This window comes from Phocoena phocoena, chromosome 6 (genome assembly GCF_963924675.1).
Source record: "Phocoena phocoena chromosome 6, mPhoPho1.1, whole genome shotgun sequence".
NCBI lineage: Eukaryota > Metazoa > Chordata > Mammalia > Artiodactyla > Phocoenidae > Phocoena > Phocoena phocoena.
Genome location: NC_089224.1, coordinates 34,614,979 through 34,639,823, shown reverse-complemented (window position 1 = coordinate 34,639,823; position 24,845 = coordinate 34,614,979). Strand labels below are relative to the sequence as shown.

General features: G+C 39.1%; 1 protein-coding gene across 1 annotated transcript in view; it reads right to left on the bottom strand.

The window, feature by feature from the left end:
- The window catches only part of KIF24 (kinesin family member 24), a 60,548-nt gene extending 36,002 nt beyond the window's left edge, over window positions 1-24,546 (bottom strand). The window contains exons 1-3 of the mRNA XM_065879374.1: window positions 24,354-24,546; window positions 4,574-5,221; window positions 1,333-1,522 (exon numbers count right to left, since the gene is read on the bottom strand). Coding sequence (XP_065735446.1) covers window positions 1,333-1,522; window positions 4,574-5,196 — 813 coding nt within the window. The 5' untranslated portion in view covers window positions 5,197-5,221; window positions 24,354-24,546. The remainder of the gene's footprint in view (window positions 1-1,332; window positions 1,523-4,573; window positions 5,222-24,353) is intronic.
- Between the last annotated feature and the right edge of the window lie 299 nt (window positions 24,547-24,845).

Below are 24,845 nucleotides of genomic sequence, written 5' to 3'. Positions count from 1 at the left end.
GAAAAAAAGAACAATGCAAGTGTTAAAGAGGGGAGAGTATTAACAATTTGACATCAGTGTTAAAGGATTTATTCCAGTAGAGTAATATCTCAGCTGACTAAGGTGAATTGCTTGCACACCAGACTACTCACCACTTTTTTTTTTCTTTCTACCTGTCACTGGGTTTTGTTTTGTTTTTGTGCACCACATGGCTTGCAGGATCTCAGTTCCCTGACCAGGGAATGAACCCAGGCCACGGCAGTGAAAAACACCAAATCCTAACCACTAGACCACCAAGGAACTCCCAGTCACTGGGTTTTGAAGCGAGAGAGAGAATAGAATGAACATAATATGAACATGCAGGGAGGCAGATTCAGATAAGAGAAACTCTGAATTCCCAAATCTTAACATCTGGTGGATTATCCCCTGTTTAAGATTATTCATAATTGCTTCATAATTTTAAGAGTACCTAAATTATGGTATCTTCCATCTATGGGGTTTGCTGCTTTTATAGAGACTGAAGGAATTATCGCAAGGGTACCTATCAGCTAGGAATAAATTCCTTTCAGTATCAAACCCTTTGTCCTTGGACTCATCATGATCATTCTGGCAGGGAGTGAACATTTTTTAATGTGTTTGAACTACAGTGTTTTATTTAACCCCTTATATGTTCGATGTAAAACCACATCCCTGGGTTATATTTACTCACTGCAATCTACCTTGTACAAAGTGGCCTGTTCAGGAGCCCAATGTCCACCAAATTAAGCCTAGGCCCAAATACAAGTGAGAATCAAAATAAGCAGTTGGCTGGCAATCTGGGGTCTTTTTGCTCAAAAATATACCCTCCATCATTAAACTCCAGACTCGCACTCAGCAGAATGAGAAGTTCACACTGTGAGAGACAGGAGAGAACTGAGACTATGTGACTATCTCATAGTCGCTCTGGTGCATAGGCTCAGTGACTGGCCCTGCTTACCACCAGTTCATTATTTAAACTCTTTTTATTCCTTCATTCGCTCTTTTCTGACTGAATATGTGTAATTAAGTTCACATAAAGCATGTTAAAAAAAATAAAAATTAAAAAAAAAAAAAAAAAAGCATGTTAAGTGACTGAATGATGCAACTCTATTGCACAAGAGTGGAGGAGTTACATTTTTGTATCCCACACTGCACTATATTTTTTAAAAATGAAGGCTAAGGTTTATCAATGATTTAATGCAATGTCACATCAGGAATGAATGCCAGCACCCAAACCCAGAACTGGATTTCAGAATTTGTACTGCTACTCAAACAAAAAACAGAAAATTGACACTTGATAATGTTAGTTCCAAACATGGAAGGAAAGCATCATACCTGCAGAATATATTGGGTGAGGTCAACTGCTTCTTTCTTCTCATGAACAAGTAGAGTTTCTTTGTCTTCTACAGTAATAATATTAATTTCTCCACGACGTACCTCCCTCATGCCCAGAGGGCGTTTTCGAACACAAACTCTGATTTTCTCCATCTCATTCCAAGGATTCTCTTTCTCTGAGGTGTTCTGGCTGATATATAAGTGGGCTTTAATTTTTAATAATACGATAAAACTACTTAAGAGGTCAAAGTATCAGTACATTTTGTTACATATTAGATGTAATACACGCACACACACATATACACACAATATGTTGCATACTGAAGTGTTGACACTGAGTTCTTTTATTCGCTATAAATCCTCCTAATTACTTCTATCTCCCTCTCTACTCCACCCCACCCAAAAGCAGGTTTCTTGCTTCCTTTCAATCTAGTTATTATTGTACATTTACTGTTTTCTGGACCATTCAATCTAATTTCTTTTTTTAATCCTACCTGGGTTTATTAAATACCTTGAATTTGGTGGTAGGTTTCAATGTATTTTCCCCATTTCTCCCAGGTATATTCTGGTACTCCCTTTGTCTTGTTTTCTTGCATCCTCTTTTTGCCTACCCTGATATATATTTATTTGTTAGAACATGATCCTATATTTCCTCTTCCCTTTATGACTGGTGCTAACTCACCACTGGTGCTAATTCACCACTAATTCATCTTTCTGTTCAGATACATTTCTTCTCTGGCTGACTTCAGTGAACTCATCAACCTTAACACCCAGAATATTGAGGCAATATTCCTTGGGTTAGGAACATGCTGTGAAGCACTGGAAGCTCAGCTCAGTGCTCTGTGATGACCTAGATGGGTGGGATGGGGGGTGAGGGTGGGAGGAAGGTCCAAGAGGGAGGGGATACAGGTATACATATAGCTGATTCACTTCATTGTACAGCAGAAACTAACACAACATTATAAAGCAATTATACACCAATTTAAAAAAAAAAAGACTACTCAAGCCCTTTGAAGCATGTTTTGTTTTTTTAACCAATGTAGAGTAGACGTCTAAAAAAATGTACCATTTTGACAGTAAGTGTGGCAAAATCTTGACAATCATTGAAAGTGAATGATGGGCATGTGGGGGCTCACTGTTCTATTTTCTCTTCTTTTGCATATGTTAGATTTTTTTATAAGGAAAGAACAATTTTTTTTCTTTTTTGGCCATGCTGCATGGCTTGCAGATCTTAGTTCCCCAACCAGGGACTGAACCCTGGGCCAGCAGTGAAAGCGCTGAGTCCTAACCACTGGACCGCCAAGGAATTCCCCAGGGGGGGAAAAAAAAAGTTTTAATGTATTCTAAAACGCTCTGGTTTCACTGCTCAACCTTCCTTAGAAGAAATAAAATATATCTGTCTGACATGCAGAGTTAATACATCTAGAGTTAGGTCTGTTCAAGATCTTAAATAAGTCAGGGCAGCCAGTTATCTAAACGCCTTAGACTTTTATTAAAGTTCTCAGTCCAGTAATTTATTTTGAACTTACCTGATTTGAGGTGTCCAAAGAGAATGCTCTTTGGACAGGGATGACTCACTAATAGGAAGCCTTAAGTTGGTGAGGGAGTTTCTCAGGGTTCTGAAACTCTGGCTCCTACTTAGGGTTTGGGTGAGAAGACAATATTGAGAATTATTGGGGAAAATGTTCTTTCTTACCTCTATTTCTCTAATATAATAAGGAATGGGAAGAGTATGATAATAATGATATAAAGTGAGAAAGCTCAATTGAATAGCTTTCGTTCTGGGTTTGCCACGTACAAACCTCTGTGAGAGCGCCTATCTCACTACATGGTTGCCTGTCTTCCCACTTACCCTGCCCCCTATGAGTCTGAGAGTCTCCAGATATCCTAATTATCTTTATATCTAGGATCAGGGCAAGCAGAGGTGGTACTTTATATTTGCCAAATAAATAAAACAGCAATATTTAAACTAAAATATCCATTCTATCTAAATAAATAATGCAAAGTCACATCTTTATTCTATTTATAAATAATTTCAATTTAGATTTTTATGTGTTTTTCAGTAAAAGACTAACATTCAAGAAACTATTTGTTCTTTCACCACTGAGCTAACCAATAGGACAGCAACAATCCTGGCATTGATGATCATAGAACAATCTAGTCCTTTGACAACTGAAAGAAGAAAACAGTACTATATGCTCTGTGCTTTGCTAAACCAAACCAAAAAAAAATTTTTTTTTCTTCCAAAAACACTATCGAATTCACTTATGTATTTCAAATTACTAAAGGCATTTTTACCTTTAAAATTGGGTCTTCTATTTTTTTTAGAATAAAAGAACTAGTTGGTTATGAAATCCTCTGAAACCTTAGCCAATATAAGACCAGAGGTAAATACTTTGTTTTAAGGTATGAATAATAGCCTTTATTTTTTTTTTAAAAAGTGGCTTAAGAATGTATTTTATTTCTCCACAACTCACCATCTATAACTTTTAAAATAACAAAACAAACAATACACATTATTTTTAAAAGAATATATTTTCTATCATATACCAAGGCTGGTATTAGGGATTACTTGATATTTCACCTCTTAGGGCCCTTATTTCAAATCCTAACTCAAAGCACTGTCACTCTGACAACCAAACTCTAAACTCCATCAAAAGGGTCTTACTCTTTGAAATGACCAAAATCATCTGTCCTTCCAGGGCTGAAATTGTAGAAAGCACTCAAAATCAGGACCATATTTCAATATGTGCAGGTAAATCAATTGCTCCAAAGACCTATTTAATTCAACTAGTCGAATTAAACAGCTGTTTTTAACTAAGCTTCATGCCTTCTGGCTGAAGTGAATTTGATAGCCTTAAAAAAAAATCCTGTGGATTGTGTAATTTTTTTTTTCACTGCAGAGGCTAGTTAACTACTGATATTTTACCTTCATGGATGCATTAGATGTATTATGTTACATGCACTATAATAATAAAAATATGTCTGCTATAGGAATAATAGCAGACCCTGGTAAGTAACAGCTGCTTGATGCATATGAACAATATCATCTCCCAGCTGGAAAGTCCAAATTCTTCATTAATTTCGCCCTATCAAGTTACTTCCATTATCACCGCAGAAGCTGTTCACTATCGTTTTCTGTAAATATGGAATAGTTGGTCTCCTCTGGTCATGGAGAAGCCTGCCCTTGCCTAAGGTTACCCTCCCTCCAAAATTAAAAAAGAAAAAAATAAGTTATTACCTGATATAGGAATGAGGGATTCCATAGTTATACCCTGAAATATGAGAGACTCTTTGTATAACGGGACTATCACAATCTCCCTGTATTGGAGAAAAGTGATTTGATGAAAAGAGTGAAGTGTTAGTTTCTTCTTGTAGGTAGGAATCAGCAGCTGTGGCATTCAGAGTTCTTGTTTTTGTACAGTACTGGGAATCATCTGGTAGCAAATGCTCTAGTACTTTTAGGTAACTAGACTTCTGTTCACTTGCAGATAAATGTGATAAATTGCACAGTTCAAACTGATTGTTGCTGGTAGTTCTGTCTTTGTTGTCAGCAGGAGACTCAAAATGCAGTTGCCTTCGAGGGCCAGATCTAGATTTCTGAGGCTTGATGCACAGACTGCTTGTCTGTAGAGGATACTCTGGGCTACTGACTTCTTTATCTTCTTCCTGCATAATCTTAATGATTTTGATAAGTTGGAAGAGACGTTTGCGGTCGTTCATGTCATGGACTCCCAATCTGCAATAGTCCTTCATTGTAACATTGGCTAATTCATCTATTTTCTGAAGGCCAAGGGCAGTAAAATGAGGATAATACTGTGCTAGTTCAGCTTCACAAAGACATTCATATAACCAGGATGTCATTTTTGTGAATGGGTTTCTATAAACTCTGAAGAGAAAAAAAAAATTCATTCACTTGAAATATAGTATATGTAATACAATTATTCCTTTAAAAAATGAAAACCACAAAAGAAACATCCAGAAAAATCCATTCTAGCATACCAGGTTTTCAATAAATATATTTTTCTTCTAAAATGATTAAACAGCATAGTGCATAAAGATGCTTATAATGCATTTGTAGTAACAGATGTAATTTGTCCATCTGCTTAATAAAAAGAGACTTTCAATTGTGTATACACACAGGTACATGCACACACACATAACACAAGTCACTTACTTATTTCTAGGGAGTTCCTTCCAACCTTGCAATGTCTACTTAACATATACCACAAACTACTAAAACCTTGTTCCCAACTGCTGATTGTTACAGGACTAATTTTAGATGTTCAACTTAATGTCAAGGCATGTTGCACAACTGTTTCCCATGATTAATGAACAAAGGTTAAGAGCTCTTTCAGAATGGAAAGCAGAATTAAATAGTGGACCACAGAGGATCATAAATGAATATAACTCAGAGGAAATCACATTTGTGTTCGCTGAGTATTGGCAGAAGTTAGTTGAATAAAGAGGTAAAAACATGATTAATTTAGAACCTACTAATTCAGGATTTCAGATTATTCTAAAAGGTAGCTGGTTGTAGATGTCCATCTATACAGAACATAAATAAAAGAATTCACCTAGGGGGACTTCCCTGGTGGCACAGTGGTTAAGACTGTGCTCCCAATGCAGGGGACCTGGGTTTGATCCCTGGTCAGGGAACTAGATCCCACACGCATGCCACAACTAAAAGTTTCGCATGCCACAACTAAGGAGCCCGCCTGCCACAACTAAGACCCAGTGTAACCAAATTAATTAATTTATTAATTAAAAAAAAGAATTTACCTAGGCAATTAATACTATGGTCAAGATTTTAAATGGTTATACAGTAAAATCCTTAAAAAAATTTAACACCAAGCTATTTAGTTAAATACTAACAAATGATGTGGTAATGACACGTAATCCTGGACTACTCCCTGATGAGTTAATCCCTGTTAATCACTGTTAACAGTTAATCACTGTTAATCAAGTTTAAGAGAATATTCAAAAGTAAGTAAACTACATTTTCTCTTTAAAATTTTTTAAAAATAATTCAGAGTTTTGGGGGCCTTCCCTGGTGGCGCAGTGGTTGAGAATCTGCCTGCCAATGCAGGGGAAACGGGTTTGAGCCCTGGTCCAGGAAGATCCCACAGGCCGCGGAGCAACTAAGCCCATGTGCCACAACTACTGAGCCTGTGCTCTAGAGTCCACCAGCCACAACTACAGAAGCCTGCGCGCCTAGAGCCCGTGCTCTGCAACAAGAGAAGGCACCGCAATGAGAAGCCCGTGCGCTGCAACGAAGAGTAGGCTCTGCTAGCCACAACTAAAGAAAGCCCATGCGCAGCAATGAAGACCCAATGCAGTCAAAAATAAATAAATAAATAAATTTATTTATTAAAAAAATAATAATTCAGAGTTTTCAAAATTCTATTAGTTAGTTCTTGGTAAAGCTTTTCTGTTTTTCATTTTAATTTATACTTTATCTTCACTCTAGGAAAAACAGAGAAAGAGGTCAGGGCCAGGTAAAAGTGATGATTAAAGGACCTTGTGTTGGGACTTCCCTGGTGGCACAGTGGGTAAGACTCTGCACTGCCAATGAAAGGGGCCCGGGTTCGATCCCTGGTCAAGGAACTAGATCCCACATGCCTGCCGCAACGAAGAGTTCGCATGCCACAACTAAGGAGTCCATGTGTTGCAACTAAGGAGCCCACAAGCCACAACTAAGGAGCCCGCCTGCCACAACTAAGACCCCATGCAACCAAATAAGTAATTTTTTTTTTTTAAAAAAAGGACCCTGTGTAATAAATGTTGGAGGAAATGCTACTTAGGCTAAAGAAAAGGCCAAAGGGGCTAATAAGTAACACATTCTAAACTCATCCTGCCCTTTTCCATTTGTGGTAGATTAAAAAAAAGAAAGTCACAAATTCTTTGCAGGTCCTTCCATCAAGAGATGGAATTTATTTCTCCTGTTGCATCTAGGCTGGCTATTTTTTAAAATTAATTAATTAATTAATTTATGGCTGTGCTGGGTCTTCGTTTCTGTGGGAGGGCTTTCTCTAGTTGTGGCAAGCAGCGGCCACTCTTCATCACGGTGCGCAGGCCTCTCACTGTCGCGGCCTCTCTTGTTGCGGAGCACAGGCTCCAGACGCGCAGGCTCAGTAATTGTGGCTCACGGACCCAGTTGCTCCGTGGCATGTAGGATCTTCCCAGACCGGGCTCGAATCCGTGTCCCCTGCATTGGCAGGCAGATTCTCAACCACTGCTCCACCAGGGAAGCCTCTAGGCTGGCTTTGTCACATGTTTTGGCCAATACAATGTGGTGGAAATGACACTATGTGACTTCCATGCCTAGTCCTCGAGAGCCCTTGCAGCTTCTACTGTTCTCTAGGGACTTTTCTGCTGTCATGTGAAGAAACCCAGCCAACAGCCATATTCAAAGCCAGACATATTAGAGAAGCCATCTGAGACTATTTACCCCAGTGGCGCCACCAGATGACAGCAGCCATATGATGGTCCCAGGTGAGACCAGAAATGTGAGCAAATAAAACAGTAATTGTTTCAAGCCACTAAGTTTTGGGGTAGTTTACTACACAGCAGTAGGTAACTGCAACACTGACAGCTTCTATGCCTTTTTAAATGCTGTATCTTTGCCTGAAATGTTCCCAACTCCCTCTGCCTACTAAAATGAGCCATGTCCATTCTTTCAAGAGAGCTCAATAGCTTCCCTTCACCTCCATGAAGCCTTCTTTCTTATCTCAGCCTCTTCTACCATTTTACCACCAAGCACCCTACGCAGTAGTTAAACCAGGCCACCAATCAATCCCTTTACTACAGTGTCTTCTACCTGGAATACCTGTTTTTCCTTGGAAAAACCCTATTTACATTTTTCTTCTGTGAGGCATGCCCTAGCAAGGGATAACTGGTATTTACTCTGTGCTTCAGTAATAACAATAATAGCAGCTGGTATGTACTGAGCATTTATTATGTACTAAACATTGTTCTAAGCACTTTGTTAACCTCTAAACAATCCTATAAAATAAATGTGTGACCTTCAGCAAGTTACTTATTTAACATCTCTGAAACTCATTCTTCTCAACTGTAAAATGGAAATACAATAGTCCCCACAGTTTCTAGGGTTAGGATTCAATGAGAAAATACTTGTAATAATCCAAGTATTAATCAGCAATAATGCCCAGTATGTACGTAGTACCCAATAAGTGTTGGTAGCTATCACTACTGAGATTGTTATTTCTGTATTACTATTTTTTTTTTTTTTTTTTTTTTTGTTTTTGCGGTACGTGGGCCTCTCACTGTTGTGGCCTCTCCCGTCGTGGAGCACAGGCTCTGGACGCGCAGGCTCAGCGGCCATGGCTCACGGGTCCAGCCGCTCTGAGGCATGTGGGATCTTCCCGGACCCGGGCACGAACCCGTGTCCCCTGCATCGGCAGGCGGACTCTCAACCACTGTGCCACCAGGGAAGCCCTCTGTATTACTATTACTGTATTACTGCTACTCACCCAGAACCTAGAAAAGAATAAGCCTTCAATGTTTTGGTGTTTTAAGTTATTTCTAAAAAGTTATATTCCCTACTTGGCTCAGCCTAACCTAGGGGAAGAGGTTAAGTGCTATGCAGACTTCTCAATTTCCACAGGCTGTACAAGATCCTGTATTTCACATACTTATTCCCTCAGTGACATACCCAACATTTCCCAATCCAACTCTGATAATCAAGGCTTCTATTGCATCCCTTAATCAGTACCTTCAAGACCAACATATTTATATTGTGATGCTTGGATATCCCATAATATCACAGGAGGGGAAGATACCGGAGTTAGCAGTAATCTGGACATGCAGATTATAGCAGCCAACAGCATGCTTCTAAATAAACTGGCAGCATAGTACCTTTCTGAGCCCTATAGTTAGCCTATGTTCTTTTGTTTTAAAATTGGATATGCTTCCTATATATAAAATAGATAACTAATAAGGACCTACTGTATAGCACAGGGAACTCTACTCAGTACTCTGTAATGACCTATATGGGAAAAGAATCTAAAAAAGAGTAGATATATGTGTAAGTATAACTGATTCACTTTGCTGTACAGTAGAAACTAACACAACCATTGTAAATCAACTATACTCCAATAAAAATTTTTTTTTAATTAGATATGCTTCTTTGTACCACATTTCATTTCACAAAGGTCCAGCCCCTCTCTTCTTCTGGGATAATCATTGGAATCACTCCAGGAACTTTAAAAAATATAGATACCTGAGCCCATCCCAGATCCATAAGAAAACAAAACAAAAAAACCCTCCCAGATCTTGAGGGGGAACAGACGTAAGAACACTGAAAAGGTTTCCCCAGGTGATTATGATTGTACTGCATTGATATATCTATCAAAATTACAAATGCAAATACACTGACCTAGCAATTCCACTTCTAGGAACATATCCTATAGATACTACGTACAAGTATAAAATGATATAGGTACAAAATTATTCATTGCTGCACTTTATATAATAGCAAAGAAATGGAATAGAGACTGGTTAAATAAATTATGGTACTCCATTAAACATAATACTATGTAGCAACTATAAAGAATAAACTCTCAAAATATTACTGAAGAGAAAGAAATCTCTACAATATATTAAGCGACTAAAACAAGGTACAGAACAGTTTGTATAGTAAAGGTATCATTTGTTAAAGAGAAAGAGATAATTGATCTATAATAGATCTATACATTCGCTTATCAGGCATAAAATATCTTTGACAGGATGCACAAGAAAGTAATAATACTGGTGTGGGGGGACTAGTTGGTGGAAGGTAAGCATAGGAAGGAGACTACTTATGCCAATAAATGTGGTAGTTATTATTACCTTTCCTATTGTTATTTCTATTTCACTGCTGTCTCCATCACCCAGAGCAAGACCTAGAAGAGCTGTTTTGTAAATTGTGAAACTATGTAACTATATTACTGATTTTAAAAAATATATTTTTAATTTTATCTACTTCCATTCTTCCCAATCTCCCCAAATTGATCTGATACAACTACTTGTTACTATTTTGGTGTTTTTCCCTCTAGCCTTTTTAAAAAATATATGGTTGATGTACAATATTATATTAGTTTCAAGTGTATGACATAATGATTTGACATTTGTATAAGTTATGAAACGATTACCATGATAAGTCCAGTAACCATCTATCCTCAAAGTTCTTACAATATTATTGACCATATTCCTTACGCTGTATACTATATCCCCATGACTACTTTATTATATAACCAGGTCTCTATCTCTCAGTCCCTTTCACTTATTTCGTCCACCTCCCCCCCACCTCCCAGCCTTTTTTTTAAGTGCACTATTTTTACACTGTATTAAACACTGTACTCATAACTATACTGAAATCTACTTTTCTATTTAATTTAAGCATTTTCATACCTGTTTGTTATAGCCATTAAAAACAATCCACACTATTATAATGTTTGCTGAATAGATGAATTACCCCAGGGAGATGTGATTTCTCTCTTCCAGCTATAGTGTTTTAATTGTAAAACTTACAGGGTATGTATTACAGACTTATATTTTTTATTTTTTAATTTATTGCCAGCCTTGTTCCAGAGACGATAAGGTGGCTCTGCCTTATACTATAGTGAGCTTTTTTTTTTTTTATAGTGAGAATTCTTAAAGAGAAAAGGAATACGATCCCACCCAGCCTAGCACTGTGCTAGCAACAAATATTTGTCAAATGAACAGAATCTGCTTAGATAGGACACAGGACAAAAGGTTCTACCATTTCTACTTTTTACCTAAGGCAACTAAATGATTAAAAGACTCCATTAAGGGACTTCCGTGGCGGTCCAGTGGTTAAGACTTCACCTTCCAATGCAGGGGGTGTGGGTTTGATCCCTGCTTGGGGAGCTAAGATCCCACATGCCTCATGGCCAAAAAACCAAAACATAAAACAGAAGCAATATTGTAACAAATTCAATAAAGACTTTAAAAATGGTCCACATCAAAAAATATAAAGAATACTCCATTAAGCCCGCTTATGTGGCTATGGAGCCATTTTTTCTATTTCCTAACTCTCTACAAGACCCATCATCCAAGGTAATGGACACAATCTCAGAGTCCTTACAACCAAGAAGAGCCTAATATATACAATGTCTTTACCAATATCACCCTGAATACTTCATATAGGTCAAAGAAGCATTTTATATAGGGATTTCCCTTGTGGTGCAGTAGTTAAGAATCCGCCTGCCAATGCAGGGGACATGGGTTCGATCCCTGGTCCGGGAAGATCCCACATGCTGTGAAGCAACAAAGCCCATGTGTCCTGGAGCCCACGTGCCGCAACTACTGAAGCCAGCATGCCTAGAGCCCGTGCTCCACAACAGGAGAAGCCACCGCAATGAGAAGCCCTCACACCACAAGCTCGCCACAACTAGAGAAAGCCTGCGCACAGCAACAAAGACCCAACACAGCCAAAAATAAATAAATAAAAATAAATACCCTGTTAAAAAAAAAAAAACATTTTATATAACAAGGCCAATCCCATTATTTCAGCTGATGGTCATACTACCTTAATGATCTGATGAAACTAAAATTTACTAAGTTTTATTTTATGCCAAGCGCTATGCTTAAGTACTTTACATAAACTATTTTATTTAGTCTGGTTATACCAGAATTCTATTTTAAAAACCCTGTTGGGGCTTCCCTGGTGGCACAGTGGTTAAGTGTCCTGTTTTGTGTTGGCTTAATCTGGCAACCCTATATTAGAATCAAGTTCCACATTTGGGGCAAAAATACTTCATAGGTGTTATCATGTGCTTCATAATACATCACATCAGAATACATACAAATGTCTGCAAATTGCAGACTGATTTCCTTCATTGTAAAGTTCTCTCATCAACCAATCAATCCAATGGTTTCATCCTCTGTTGATCACTACCTGCCTCAATTATTTCACTGGGGTTGCAAAATGGTGATTTTCTGAATCTATCATTCTTTGTGGAATTTTCCTACAAAGAAAAACTTTCTGTCAACAACTAGGGCTCTTTGATTATCCAAAGTAGAGTTTGCACATGAAGGCGGGCATAAAAGTATTCTTTCTTTTAATTTCTAATTTTCAGAGTTAAGTTGTAGTAGTGCCCTAGTTATTTTGGATGGTGTCCAATGAGTTCTTTTGGGGTTTTGCTTTTGCTTTTTTTTGAGGGGGCGAGGCAGGTTCAAATTCATTATTAATTCATGGGTTTTATATATTTCATGTGTTTCTATCAATTGCCTTAGTCTTTGAGAGATTCATCTTGTATATTTCCTGGCCAAAACCTAAAATCAGCTTTCTTCCAAGAAACACATATCTCTGTTTTAGAAGTAGCTGCCCTTTGTCCCACATCCAGCTAAAGGTTACATATTCCTGGCAAGTCTTAAGCAGAGAGGGCCTGGGCATTAGGGAAAGAGGGGATAGAATAAGCACAACCACACCGGCCCTTCTCTTCCCTTTGGAGATCAGGAATAACGCTATACAGCTACAAGTAGCTAATCCAGGAAAGTCACTACTCACTTCATATTTGAGTTACTGAATAGTATTTCTAGATCAAGTTCTGACTTCAGTGTCAACCCCAAACAATTAGTTGTGGCTTCTGGGAGGCTTTATTAAGAAGGACATTGAGGCATTTACAATCACTAATAGAATACAGGATGAGAATTTGGGGGGCTGGGGAGGGCAAGTCATTTCCATTTTATCTCTTGCAGCCCTCCCTACATACTGGAGTTAAGCATTTACAATTGACATCTTTGTCGCACTGTGACTATAAGGATGTCAATAGAGTTCCTCAACATAAAGGTGATAGGATATAATAACCACTAAGAAGCAGAATGACCGGACAATGGAATATAAATAAAAATTTTTAGTAAATTAAGTATTTCAAATATTTTAAGAAATCTGATTTCAAATGTCCCCTATTAATAGTTCATAAAAATTCAGATAAAAATGACAAAGGGGTAAAGAAAGAGTTAGAGGTCAAGATGGATGATTGTTGATTTTGTTTAGTATTGGAGAATTCCTATTATATTAGCTATAACTTTACTGGGTAACCTACAGCAGAAAGGGTAAATATGCAGCCTACAAATACACAACACAAATACCAATCTGTGCTGCTTCTCTCCCCTCCTGTACAAATGGTAAATAATCCAAATCTATTTCAATTTTTTCTTTCTTTCTTTCTTTTTTTGGCCGTGCCACACAGCATGCAGGATCTTAGTTCCCTGACCAGGGATGGAACCCATGTTCCCTGCAGTGGAAGCGCTAAGTCCTAACCACTGGACTGCCAGGGAATTCCCTCAATTCTTTCTTATTAAGCCCTGAAATAGCATCAAGATCCCCTTTTGGGTGTGTGTGCACAATAGGGTACAAATCCATGCGTTTTGACAGTTGAATACACCTGTGAAACCACCACCACAATTAAAATACAGAATATTTCCATCGTCCTCAAAAGATTCCTCACGCCTCTTTGCATTCCATCCTTCCCTCTGCCCCTGGCCCTAGGCAACCACTGATCTGTATGATGTTTCTGCCATTATATATAAGTTTGCTTTTCTAAAAGTTTATATAAATGGAATTATACAATATATTCTTTTTTGTATCTGGGTTCTTTCACTTAGCATAATGATTATGAGATTCATCCATAATGCACATATTACGCCCTCATTTTACTTAGGAGGAGAAAGACTGGAATGAATTGAGTTGCCTGCCCAAGGTAACACAGCTATCAAGTGACAGTTCTAAGATTCAAACTTAGGTCTTCTCATGGCTAGTCCCATGTTCTTTGCACTATTCCATGCTGCCTCCTTCAAAAGTAGCTGCAAAGACAGCTCCTTGCCAGCCCCCCTAACAGGCCCTCTATCTACCCTGCTCAACAGAGTGGCTGTCTCCTGCAGATCTGTGCTGCAGCATGGAATCTTTCACAGCTGCCACCACCTGGAAAATGCCCTGCAAATCAGCAAAATCCAATGGAGGCCAGATGGGCAGGTTTTTACATGTAGGGCCCACTCACGTTCAATGCCACTGGTATGCAGAGTGCTCCTTTGTGACAAACCCAGAGGCTGCTAGGTCTCAGCTGTTGGGGTAACAATCAGAAATAGGGTCTTGGAAGAAATCCAGTTGGCAGAAATTCAACTTTCTTATCCTGGTGGCAGAGAAGATAAACTGGAAGGGGAATACATGCAACTTTATACACAATTAAGGAAGTTTATTCAAATTCCAGGATGTGGATAAGATCCAACTATTTAACATGTCCCCTCAAATTTTCCATTCATCCACCTAAACTATGTAACTCTACCCACCTAAACTGCCTGAACCTGAATTTGGAATCAGATAACTCTCAGTCATTTAGCTGTGTAACCTTGGACAAAGTCACTTAGTTTCTCTGAGTTTTATTTCCCTCTCTCAAAGGATGTGATAAAATTATTTATGTAAAACTAGGGCTTCCCTGGTGGCGCAGTGGTTGAGAGTCCGCCTGCCAATACAGGGGACACGGGTTCGTGTCCCGGTCCGGGAAGATCCCACATGCCACGGAGCGGCTGGGCCCGTGAGCCATAGCCGCTGAGCCTGTGCGTCCAGAGCCTGTGCTCTGCAACGGGAGAGGCCACAACAGTGAGAGGCCCGCATACCGCAAAAAAAAAAAAAAAAAAAATTCATGTAAAACTAATTTTAAAATTGTAAAGTACTCCATAAGGATGGAGCTATGCTCTCTTATTCAGCACTGGATCACTGTGCCTGGCATGTAGGAAGTGTTGACTTATTAGAAACAAATAGATAAAACATATTAAAAACTTTTAACACTATTAAAAGATGTTTTCTATTATTCGATTGATGAAAAGTTGAATACCTAACAGAATCTAAAGGTAAGAAATCAGATATACTGAAGTAGATGTACTATACTTGCAAAATATACTGATTAATTAATAGTAATGCTATGTGTAGGCTTCTACTAATGTAATACTGTTTCATCAATGACAATTGTACAAATACTTTTCTCTCCTTCATTGGCATAAATAGTTGACAAAAGTGCCTGGTTACTATATACAATGTGCAAACACTTGATACAAATATTAAGTCATGTGTATGTGTGGTCATTTTAATTGATTTTCTTTTAATCAACTTTACTGAGGTATAATTTACGTATAACAAACTAGAACCATTTTAAGTGTACAGTTCCATAAGTTTTGACAAATATATAACCATGTAACCACCACATTAATCAAAATACAATCAAGACAGTCCCATCAGAAAAGTTCCTAAGGCCCCTTGGCAATCAACCCTCTCCTCCACCCCTGGTCCTAGGTAATCTTTGACTCGCCTTCTGTCGCTATAGATGAGTTGTATTTTCTACAATTTGTCGTAAAATAAAATCATATAGTGTCATTGTTAGTTTAAATCTATTTAACATTTAGTGACTGAAAATTTTGTGATTTTCCTTTCTTAGGCCTTTGGAAAAAAGTTAAAATGATCATACTATTTACCGTAGCTCTTTTTTCACTGACCTAAATGACATCTGCTAATAAAGGAAAAAATTTCTTAAATCAGTCTAATTTAACTGAGAAAAACAAGTAGTGAAACAAATTTGAAGAAAATAACATAATCTACTGTTGCTTGTATAATTGTCAAGATTATTCAATATCTCTAATAAAGGTTTTTGATCACTATAAAAGTAGAAAACTTAAATCTAAGGTCTATATATTCCTTGCCAATCAGAAAAACGGGGGAAAATGGCCCAAGTTCTAAAGCATCCAAGCTATTTTTAGTTTCTCAAATTTATGTGACATTCCCAAAACTTCAATTATCAAAGAGGAAAAGGAAAAAAAGGGTCAATAAATCCCTCTAGGACATCATTAAACTTTAATAACTTTACTGAGATATAATTCACATACCATAACACTCACCCATTTAAAGTGTACAATTCAATAGCTTTTAGTATATTCACAAGGTTGTGCAACCATCACCACAATCCAATTTTAGAACACTTTTATCACTCCAAAAAGAAACACTGTACCATTAAATTCTAGATGTTACACTAGTAACTAACAGAAAAAAGTGCTTTTCCTAAAACATTCACTTCTATAATTATCAAAAACAAAATTAACCATGGAAGAAATTGAGAAAATGTATTGAAGTTTTCTGGGGAAATGTGAGCTGTGGTCAAGAGCTATTAAGAATGCACAGGCTGAGTTATTTTTTACACTCTTCTAGCACAGAATGAAAATTTCAAGAGCTTCAGTTGAATAAATTAGAAGGGCATACCAAACATGTTCTAGGTGGGTGTGATGCCAATAGTTTTCAAGAAGTAATTCAGTATAAGTCTAATAATGCATAAACCAAAGCCAATTTCATTCTATGAAGAATCTTAGGAACTCTACCCTTACTTATTTTATTTTAATTATTATTATTTTTTTTTTTGCGGTACGCGGGCCTCTCACTGTTGTGGCCTCTCCCGTTGTGGAGCACAGGCTCCGGATGCGCAGGCTCAGCGGCCATGGCCCACAGGCCCAGCCGCCCCGTGGCACCCTCCTGGACCGGGGCACGAACCCGCGTCCCCTGCATCGGCAGGCGGACTCCCAACCACTGCGCCACCAGGGAAGCCCCCTTACTTATTTTAAATAAAATAAACCAGCCTGTTTAAAAAAAAGAAAAAAAAGTCTAACTCGTTTGTACATGGATTTCATAGTATCAAATAATCTTTGTTATTTTTATAATGGTTAATTAAATAATTCCTCTTTAAAGGTGTTTATTTTTGTTACAAAAATACAATGAAGAGGAAAGTAAAATGTGGTTTGGGTAACATTTATAGTAGAAAAAAACAAAAGTTGAAAGCATCTGTGTGTCACAGCCTTTTTAAAAGAAAAATATTCAAAGTTATTTCAGAAATAATTCATGTTCCCAAGTTTAAAAAAATCCTCTCCGTTCAACAATAAAATTTCAAATTATTTATGCTGAGCAACCCTGGAAACTAAAAGTTCACAAATGCCAGAAATATCCTGACCATTTGTGAGGTAATTAAAAAAACCACACAGTAAACAGAACTTAAATGTAATTAATCTCACATCAAACCTGACAAATAAAACTTACAAAGTTCTTTAAATGACCATTAAATTTTAAAATAAATATTTCTGCATGGAAAAGCATTTAAAAGGCATTTTTAACAAGTTATTTATAATGTAACTGTAAAAGTGTAATATTTATTTCTAAATATGATTCTATTATGTTAGAGGAAAAGTTCTTAATGGCAGAGAACATATGGTTGCCTAGAAAGAAAATAAGGGGCAGTGAGGCAGGTTATCTTCACTAAGGGGAAAAAGGTGTGGAAGGAGAGAATACAATAAATTAGAGAAGGCAGAGAGTTATGGAGAACTCTCAGAGTAAAGGATCATGGGGCTAAATCAGAAACACTGAAAAACAGTTTGGCATTATCTTACCAAGTTGAGTGTTCATACAGTATACAACCAAGCAACTCAACTCCTAGGTATATACCTCAGAAAAGCTTCTGCATGTGTGCTTCAGGAGGCACATACAAAAAAGTTCACAGAGGGCTTCCCTGGTGGCGCAGTGGTTGAGAGCCCGCCTTCCGATGCAGGGGACACGGGTTCGTGCCCCGGTCCTGGAAGATCCCACATGCCGCGGAGCGCCTGGGCCCGTGAGCCATGGCCGCTGAGGCTGCGCTCCGCAATGGGAGAGGCCACAACAGTGAGAGGCCCGCGTACCGCAAAAAAAAAAAAAAAAAAAAAAAAAAAATCCAGTTTCTGCTTTTCTTGAAAATTAAAGATACAGTTACATTGAGCCTGCAAGATAAAGCAACAACGGATCAAAATTGAGTTATGGCTGATCTCTTTAGAAGAGCATATACTATCCATATGCCATGGTCCCCTGCTCCCGGTTCCTTTATACCCACCAACTTTATTTATTTACTTTAATTGGTTAGCCCTGTGGGCATCAGAGTTTGAGAACTAGGATTTGATCCAACACCTTCATTTTATGTGGTAACTGAGGCTCTGAATGATTAAGTGACTTGCCTAAGGTTACACAGCTTTGATACGCTAAACCTCAGTGGCCTTTTCGAACACCTTACTATTTTCCACTTTCTACTTCCTCAATTATACATGTTTTAAATGAATATACTGCTCCTGAAAGTAAGGGACTACACGGGAAGGTCAGCAGGCATTAGAACATATTATACACTCTCATTAATACAGAGGTAGTATGAAATACAAGGACTAAAATAGCTTCTGATTGCCAAGAAATATTTCTTCAACTGAGTTCCCCTAAACTGTGACAAGGACCACTTAAAAAAATAGGGCTTCCCTGGTGGCACAGTGGTTGAGAATCTGCCTGCCAATGCAGGGAACACGCGTTCGAGCCCTGGTCTGGGAAGATCCCACATGCCGCGGAGCAACTAGGCCCGTGAGCCACAACTACTGAGCCTGTGCGTCTGGAGCCTGTGCTCTGCAACAAGAGAGGCCGCGACAGTGAGAGGCCTGCACACCGCGATGAAAAGTGGCCCCCCTTGCCGCAACTAGAGAAAGCCCTCGCACAGAAACCAAGACCCAAAACAGCCAAAAATAAATAAATAGGGCTTCCCTGGTAGCGCAGTGGTTGAGAGTCTGCCCGCCGATGCAGGGGACACGGGTTCGTGCCCCAGTCCGGGAAGATCCCACATGCCACGGAGCGGCTAGGCCCGTGAGCCATGGCCGCTGAGCCTGCGCGTCTGGAGCCTGTGCTCCGCAACGGGAGAGGCCACAACAGTGAGAGGCCGGCATACCGCAAAATTAACTAATTATTCAAAATATACATATATAACAACTTTATTGAGATATAGTTCACATACCATAGAATTCACCCATTTAAAGTGAATTCAATGGCTTTTAATACATTTACATACTAAACCCCCAACCCATCCAGCCCTAGGCAACCACTAATAATGATCACTTTTTTAAAAAGTCACCGAACCCACTGCAACCATTAGTAACAGATACAATACAAACCCAACATTCTCAATGAATTTGCATTAAGATGTTTGTGTACCCCACATTAGGCATAAGACCCCTAATTAAGAACACAAGAAATGCATTCTTATCAATGAGAGATTATACACTTTTCCTCCAACAAGGGAATTAAGTTATTTCAAACTCTAAGGATTATTCTATCTATAGACCACTGGTCTTAAAAGAAGACAAGGGATACTAGACAGCTGCTTAAAACAACAGCTGCAAAGAATGAGAATATATAATACCTAATGTAATTCTTAAGGCTGGATGTGAATTTGGGGATACAAATCATGTTATACCCAAAAGTAGTTTTTGAAAGATTGTTTCTTTTTGTAACTGAAAAACAAGCTTCACCTTTGTTTATGGTTAAGTAGCTAATGCTTTGCAATTACTGCAATTCCTTTCAAGAGCCCCACTATGACATTTAAAAATTTCTAAGTCTGGTGCAAAACACGGGAGCAATCACCTAAAAATAAGCATAACAAAATTGTTGAACCCAGTTATCTTAAAACAGTTCAAGTATTACCTCTCTAAATATAGAGGTTTAATTTTGAAAGAATTCCCAGGAACAGGTGGTAACCAATATTGGGTTTAAACTCAGTGTTTTATTTTTTAAATCTTGGTCTAATCCAATTGCAGAAGTTGTCATTTTCAGATTTTTTGCCATTTTGCAGTTATAAAATACTTTCAACAAAATATATCTCACATGTTTAATTGGAAAAATAACGATTACAATCAGTTTTTATAAATTATTAAGATGACAGAGATGCTTTTACTCAGGGTTACATCCTCTTGGGAACCGTTGCCACAACGGCACCAGAAATTATTTCTAAAGGAGTGATGCTGAGAAAGCAAAGAACGATTAAAACAACAATTCCATTCACTGGGATCTAAATTATTAATACATAATTAATTATGCTACCTGATTAATCTTCCAAGACTTTTTGTGAGAGATGGACGTTGTCATCACCTCACTTTATACAAATGAAGAAACAAAGGCATAATTTATTAAAAACAACTACATGAATTTGTTTTTGAAAGTGATTAGATATCTATTTGTTGGCTACATAATTCTATACAACTAGTTTTAACCAATCAAATCTCAGCATAAGCAGGTAACTTAAAAGATTATAAGAGGGCTTCCCTGGTGGCGCAGTGGTTGAGAGTCCGCCTGCCGATGCAGGGACACGGGTTCGTGCCCCGGACTGGGAAGATCCCACATGCCGCGGAGCGGCTGGGCCCATAAGCCATGGCCGCTGAGCCTGCGCCTCCGGAGCCTGTACTCCACAACAGGAGAGGCCACAACAGTGAGAGGCCCGCGTACCGCAAAAAAAAAAAAAAAAAAAAAAAAAAAAAGGCTATAAGAGACACAGTACTGCTCCTCATTGCTTGTGAAATCTCAACTAGTCTTTTTGGCCTGGATATTGTGCAATGTTATTAACTGAGTACTTTCAGAATTCCAGTGTAACTTTAGTTCACTTCACAATAAAACTAACAATCTTACAGTTGTCTTGCAGCAAAAACATGCAGGTATCACTATCAAAATGTCCCCATGATTGAGCATCTGAACTACTTGTCAATGACAAAACTCATTAACTCCCCACAAAATCTGTTCCTCCATCTCTTTGTTCCTTGGGGAAGTGAGGGCTGAGGTAGGGTAAGTGACAAAATACCATCTATCCAGTCACTCAGAGCTAAACTGGGAAGCATCCTTAGACTCCTTCTTCTCCTTTAATCCCAAATCTGATCAACAGGTCCAGTCAATTTAATCCTAAATATCTGTCAGATTTCCTCTTTGCTATCCTCATTCCTACTACCACAGCCCTGGTGGTTCCGCCTCAGATGGTAGTTCACCTAGATCATTACATGTCTCTTAACCGTTCTCCCTGCCTCCAGTTTTGCCCCCTCCAAACCATCCTCCGCACTACAGAACCAGGTCATTGTTTTGAAAGCACAGTTATGACCATGCTGCTCCCTTATTTAAAACCTTTCAGTGGCATCCTGTCACCTATCTAAAGGACAAAATCCAAGCTCCTTAGCATGTCCTACAAAGCCTTCTACAGTCTAGCCCATTCCTCTCTCTCCCACCTACTCTTCAGTTTAGTCAGCTTATTATCTCTGTGCATTTATTCACATTGTGCTCTTAAATGGTCTCCTCCAACTCTCATCAAACCTCACTTTACCTGTCTACCTCTTACCCATTGATTAAAACAAAAATGAGTTCTTTTCTGGTCTCCCGAGATGTAGCTGGATTTCCCTTCTATGTTCATATCATACCTTTTGCATATCTCTATCATTGCAGTTACATTCTGTAATAATTATCTATGAGTATGTCTATTTCCTCCATTAGAATATGAACTTGTGGTCAAGGAATGTGTCTTATTGATCTTTTTATCCCTGGAATCTAAAACAATGTCTGGGAATAATAAACATTCCATAATTATTTAACGAATAAATATCCCTACACTATTTTTAGAACTATACAAAAGCATTTGATACCATTTGCAGTCATAGGTGATAGAAACTTTTGTATCAGGGTAGTTTGATTACTCAAGAAAACTAAAGCAGAGTTGGTGGTGCCCTGACTCACTGCCCCTGAGCAAAAAAATGAAGGAAGTTTCTATCACTCAAACGAATTGCTATGGGCAAAGCTATGGTCACAGTTACAACAAAAACCTTTCATCCAGTCATTCAAGAAATAGCTTGAGGGACTTTTAATGAGCTGGGCCCTTTCTAGACATTGAGGAACAAAACAGATAAGGTCACTGCCCTCAAGGTGCTATTATTCTAATGGAAGGAGATAATCAATAATCAAATAAGCAAGATAACTTCTGATGGTGATAAACGTGTTTCTCTGAGTTCTGGGAGCTGCTGTAGCAAATTAATCAAACCTGAGGAGGGGGACGTGGGAACCTCCAATTTGTAGCCAAATCTAAGAGAAGTTGTGGGTATCTGGGGACCTAACTACTTGTGATTGGCATCTGAAGTGGTATGGGAGCAGTCTTGTGGGACTAAGCCCTTAACCTCTGGGACCTGACACTATCTCCAGGTAAACTGTTAGATTGAGTTAAACCGTAGGACACCCAGCTGGTGTCACAGAGAATTGTGGGGACCCCACATATTTGGTTTTTCCCTACACAGGAAAAAGAAAAACTTGTGGAAAACTGAATTTTTCCAGTACGAATGGTACCTATTAGTTTATGCCTATGGAAAAGTGTTCTTGTTTAATAGGATATGAACATCAAAATCCTTGAGACGATATCTCGGAAAGTATACAATGACCACAACACTCGAAGTACAAGAAGTAGAACTCTATTACTCATTTAACAAAATCTGTTGAGGACCTACTCTGAACAAATTATGAATAGGTTTGCTGAGCCAGCGCAGGAAACTGAATTAATTCATCAATTAAACTGAAGGGATCTGAGAAGAGTGGTTCAATCAACCCCTCACTTTACAAACAAAACTGCAGCCCAGAGGAAGAAACTGCTGTTCCTCCTAAACTGGAAGATGAGAGAATCAAGCCCTAGTTTGCCCCCAAGGACATACTATGAATAGCTAAAGATTTTCATTAACAATATAAACCAACAGTTTTTAATGAAATGTTATGTGGGCAGTAGATTAATGTATTATGCTAAGAAAAATGTAATATTTATGTAAAGCCCTTGATATGATATAGTGCTTTGCACAGGGTAGATGCTCAATAATGGTAGCTATTACTTCCAGCTATATGGTCTTTGGAAGGCTGAGTGCATGATGTCTACCTGGCATCAACCGCTTGACTAAATTGATAATAGAGCCACATGACTTCTAATCTAATTCAAACATTTGATTTTCCACATGGAAAACGTGAAATCTAAAAGGGCTAAATGACCTGCAAAGCCAGCCACAGTGAGAGAGACAGAGCCAAGACCAAACCCTGAATCCCCAGTCCGGGTTCCATTACATGCCACAGGTCTAAAGTTTAGCTATAAGGTTATGTTCAAACTTTTATAAGAAGGTAATAAGAACCGAGCTGCTATACCTGACTTTTTTCAATCCTTTCATTAAAGTCATCATTGAGCTATGATTTTGATATAAGAATCAACAAAGCATATTGGGAATATATAGCTTTAGGAGTTAACAACGAAACAACAGTCTTGGTAATGCAGTTCTATCACGGACACCTGATAAATGGATAGGCTACCGGAGCAGCTGTTATATGTGCCGAAGTACAGAGACTACAAGCAGAACAGAAATACAAGAGAGAAAACACTTAAAATGTGACAACAGCTGTGGGTCATTAAGAAACTGAGATCAAGTCTTTTGGCATACAGCAACAACAGAATGGTTTGTTTTAAGCAAAGACCAACCGGGAGTCTAATAAAAACACTGGGAGACCCAGACTAAAAGCCACAATGCGGGAAGAGTTGTAGTAAGCAATCCAAAAGTTTTCCCTTTCACGAAGAGTGGAAAGCCCAACCGTAAACTTTCAGGTCCTTTTGCATATGAGATCAGGATGCCCTCCCCCTTCCCCCATAAAGATAAAAAATAATCTCTGTATGGGAGGGAAAAAGGGGCAGGGCATAGAGGGGAATCCAATTTATTTGTGGTGAATTAAATTCAACTCAACAAATATTTCCTGAAAAACCTACTATGTGTAAAACATTGTGAAAGATGCTTGCCTTGCCTCAAAGACCTCAGAATTATATGGTAGAAGGGAAGAGAATGGGGTTCACGGAAGTACCCAAGGAGGAACAGAAGCTCTCTAAGAGAGGTTCCAGTCAGGGCTATAGGTTCAAAGGGGTAAAGAGGACTTCGAGACTCAGAAAAGGTTACACGGGAGAAGTGAGGGAGAGGGTAGGCGAGTGGGTGAACGTTTGGACCATCGGGAGAGGTCAACTCCCGGTTCCCTCCCAACTGCCCGCCTCCTCACGCGCTTGGCGGGCGCCCTGCGCACCCTCTCCCGCGGGGCAGGCAGCAAGGCTCCCGAGCAGCCCACCCCGCCCCGGTTCTCCCCCGCCATTTCTCACCTCGGAGGCTTCCAAATTCCTCCTCGATCAACCGTGTCTGAAGACAGGAGAAAAAGCTGACAGCAAAGAGCCCCAAGGCGGGCGACCGAGGCGTGCTGTCAGCTCACTAGCTTGAGCCTGCCGCCAGGCCGCACCCCCATGGTAACGCCGCCAAGCGCCGGTTCGAACGCCCGCGCCGACGCCAGCTCGCTGGCAGTCCAGCACCGTTCACCAATGGGCATCCAGGGAACTCGTGGACGTGAGCCGCCTTCTCTTCTAGAAGACCAATCAGGGAACTAATAAAACGGTGGGCGTATCTCTCAATTTCAGTCTTTCGGTCTTTCAACCAATTACTCCACTTAAGTGAAGATCTCGCGATGTTCTAAGCGAGAGAACCTCACCTTTGAGGCGGGTCCAGAATCCTAACGCCCGGAGCTGTTGGTCGCCCAAAGAGCAATGGAGCTCTCCGGATTGGTCGACGTACCCCAGGTCTCCGTTCAAGGCCCGCCTCCT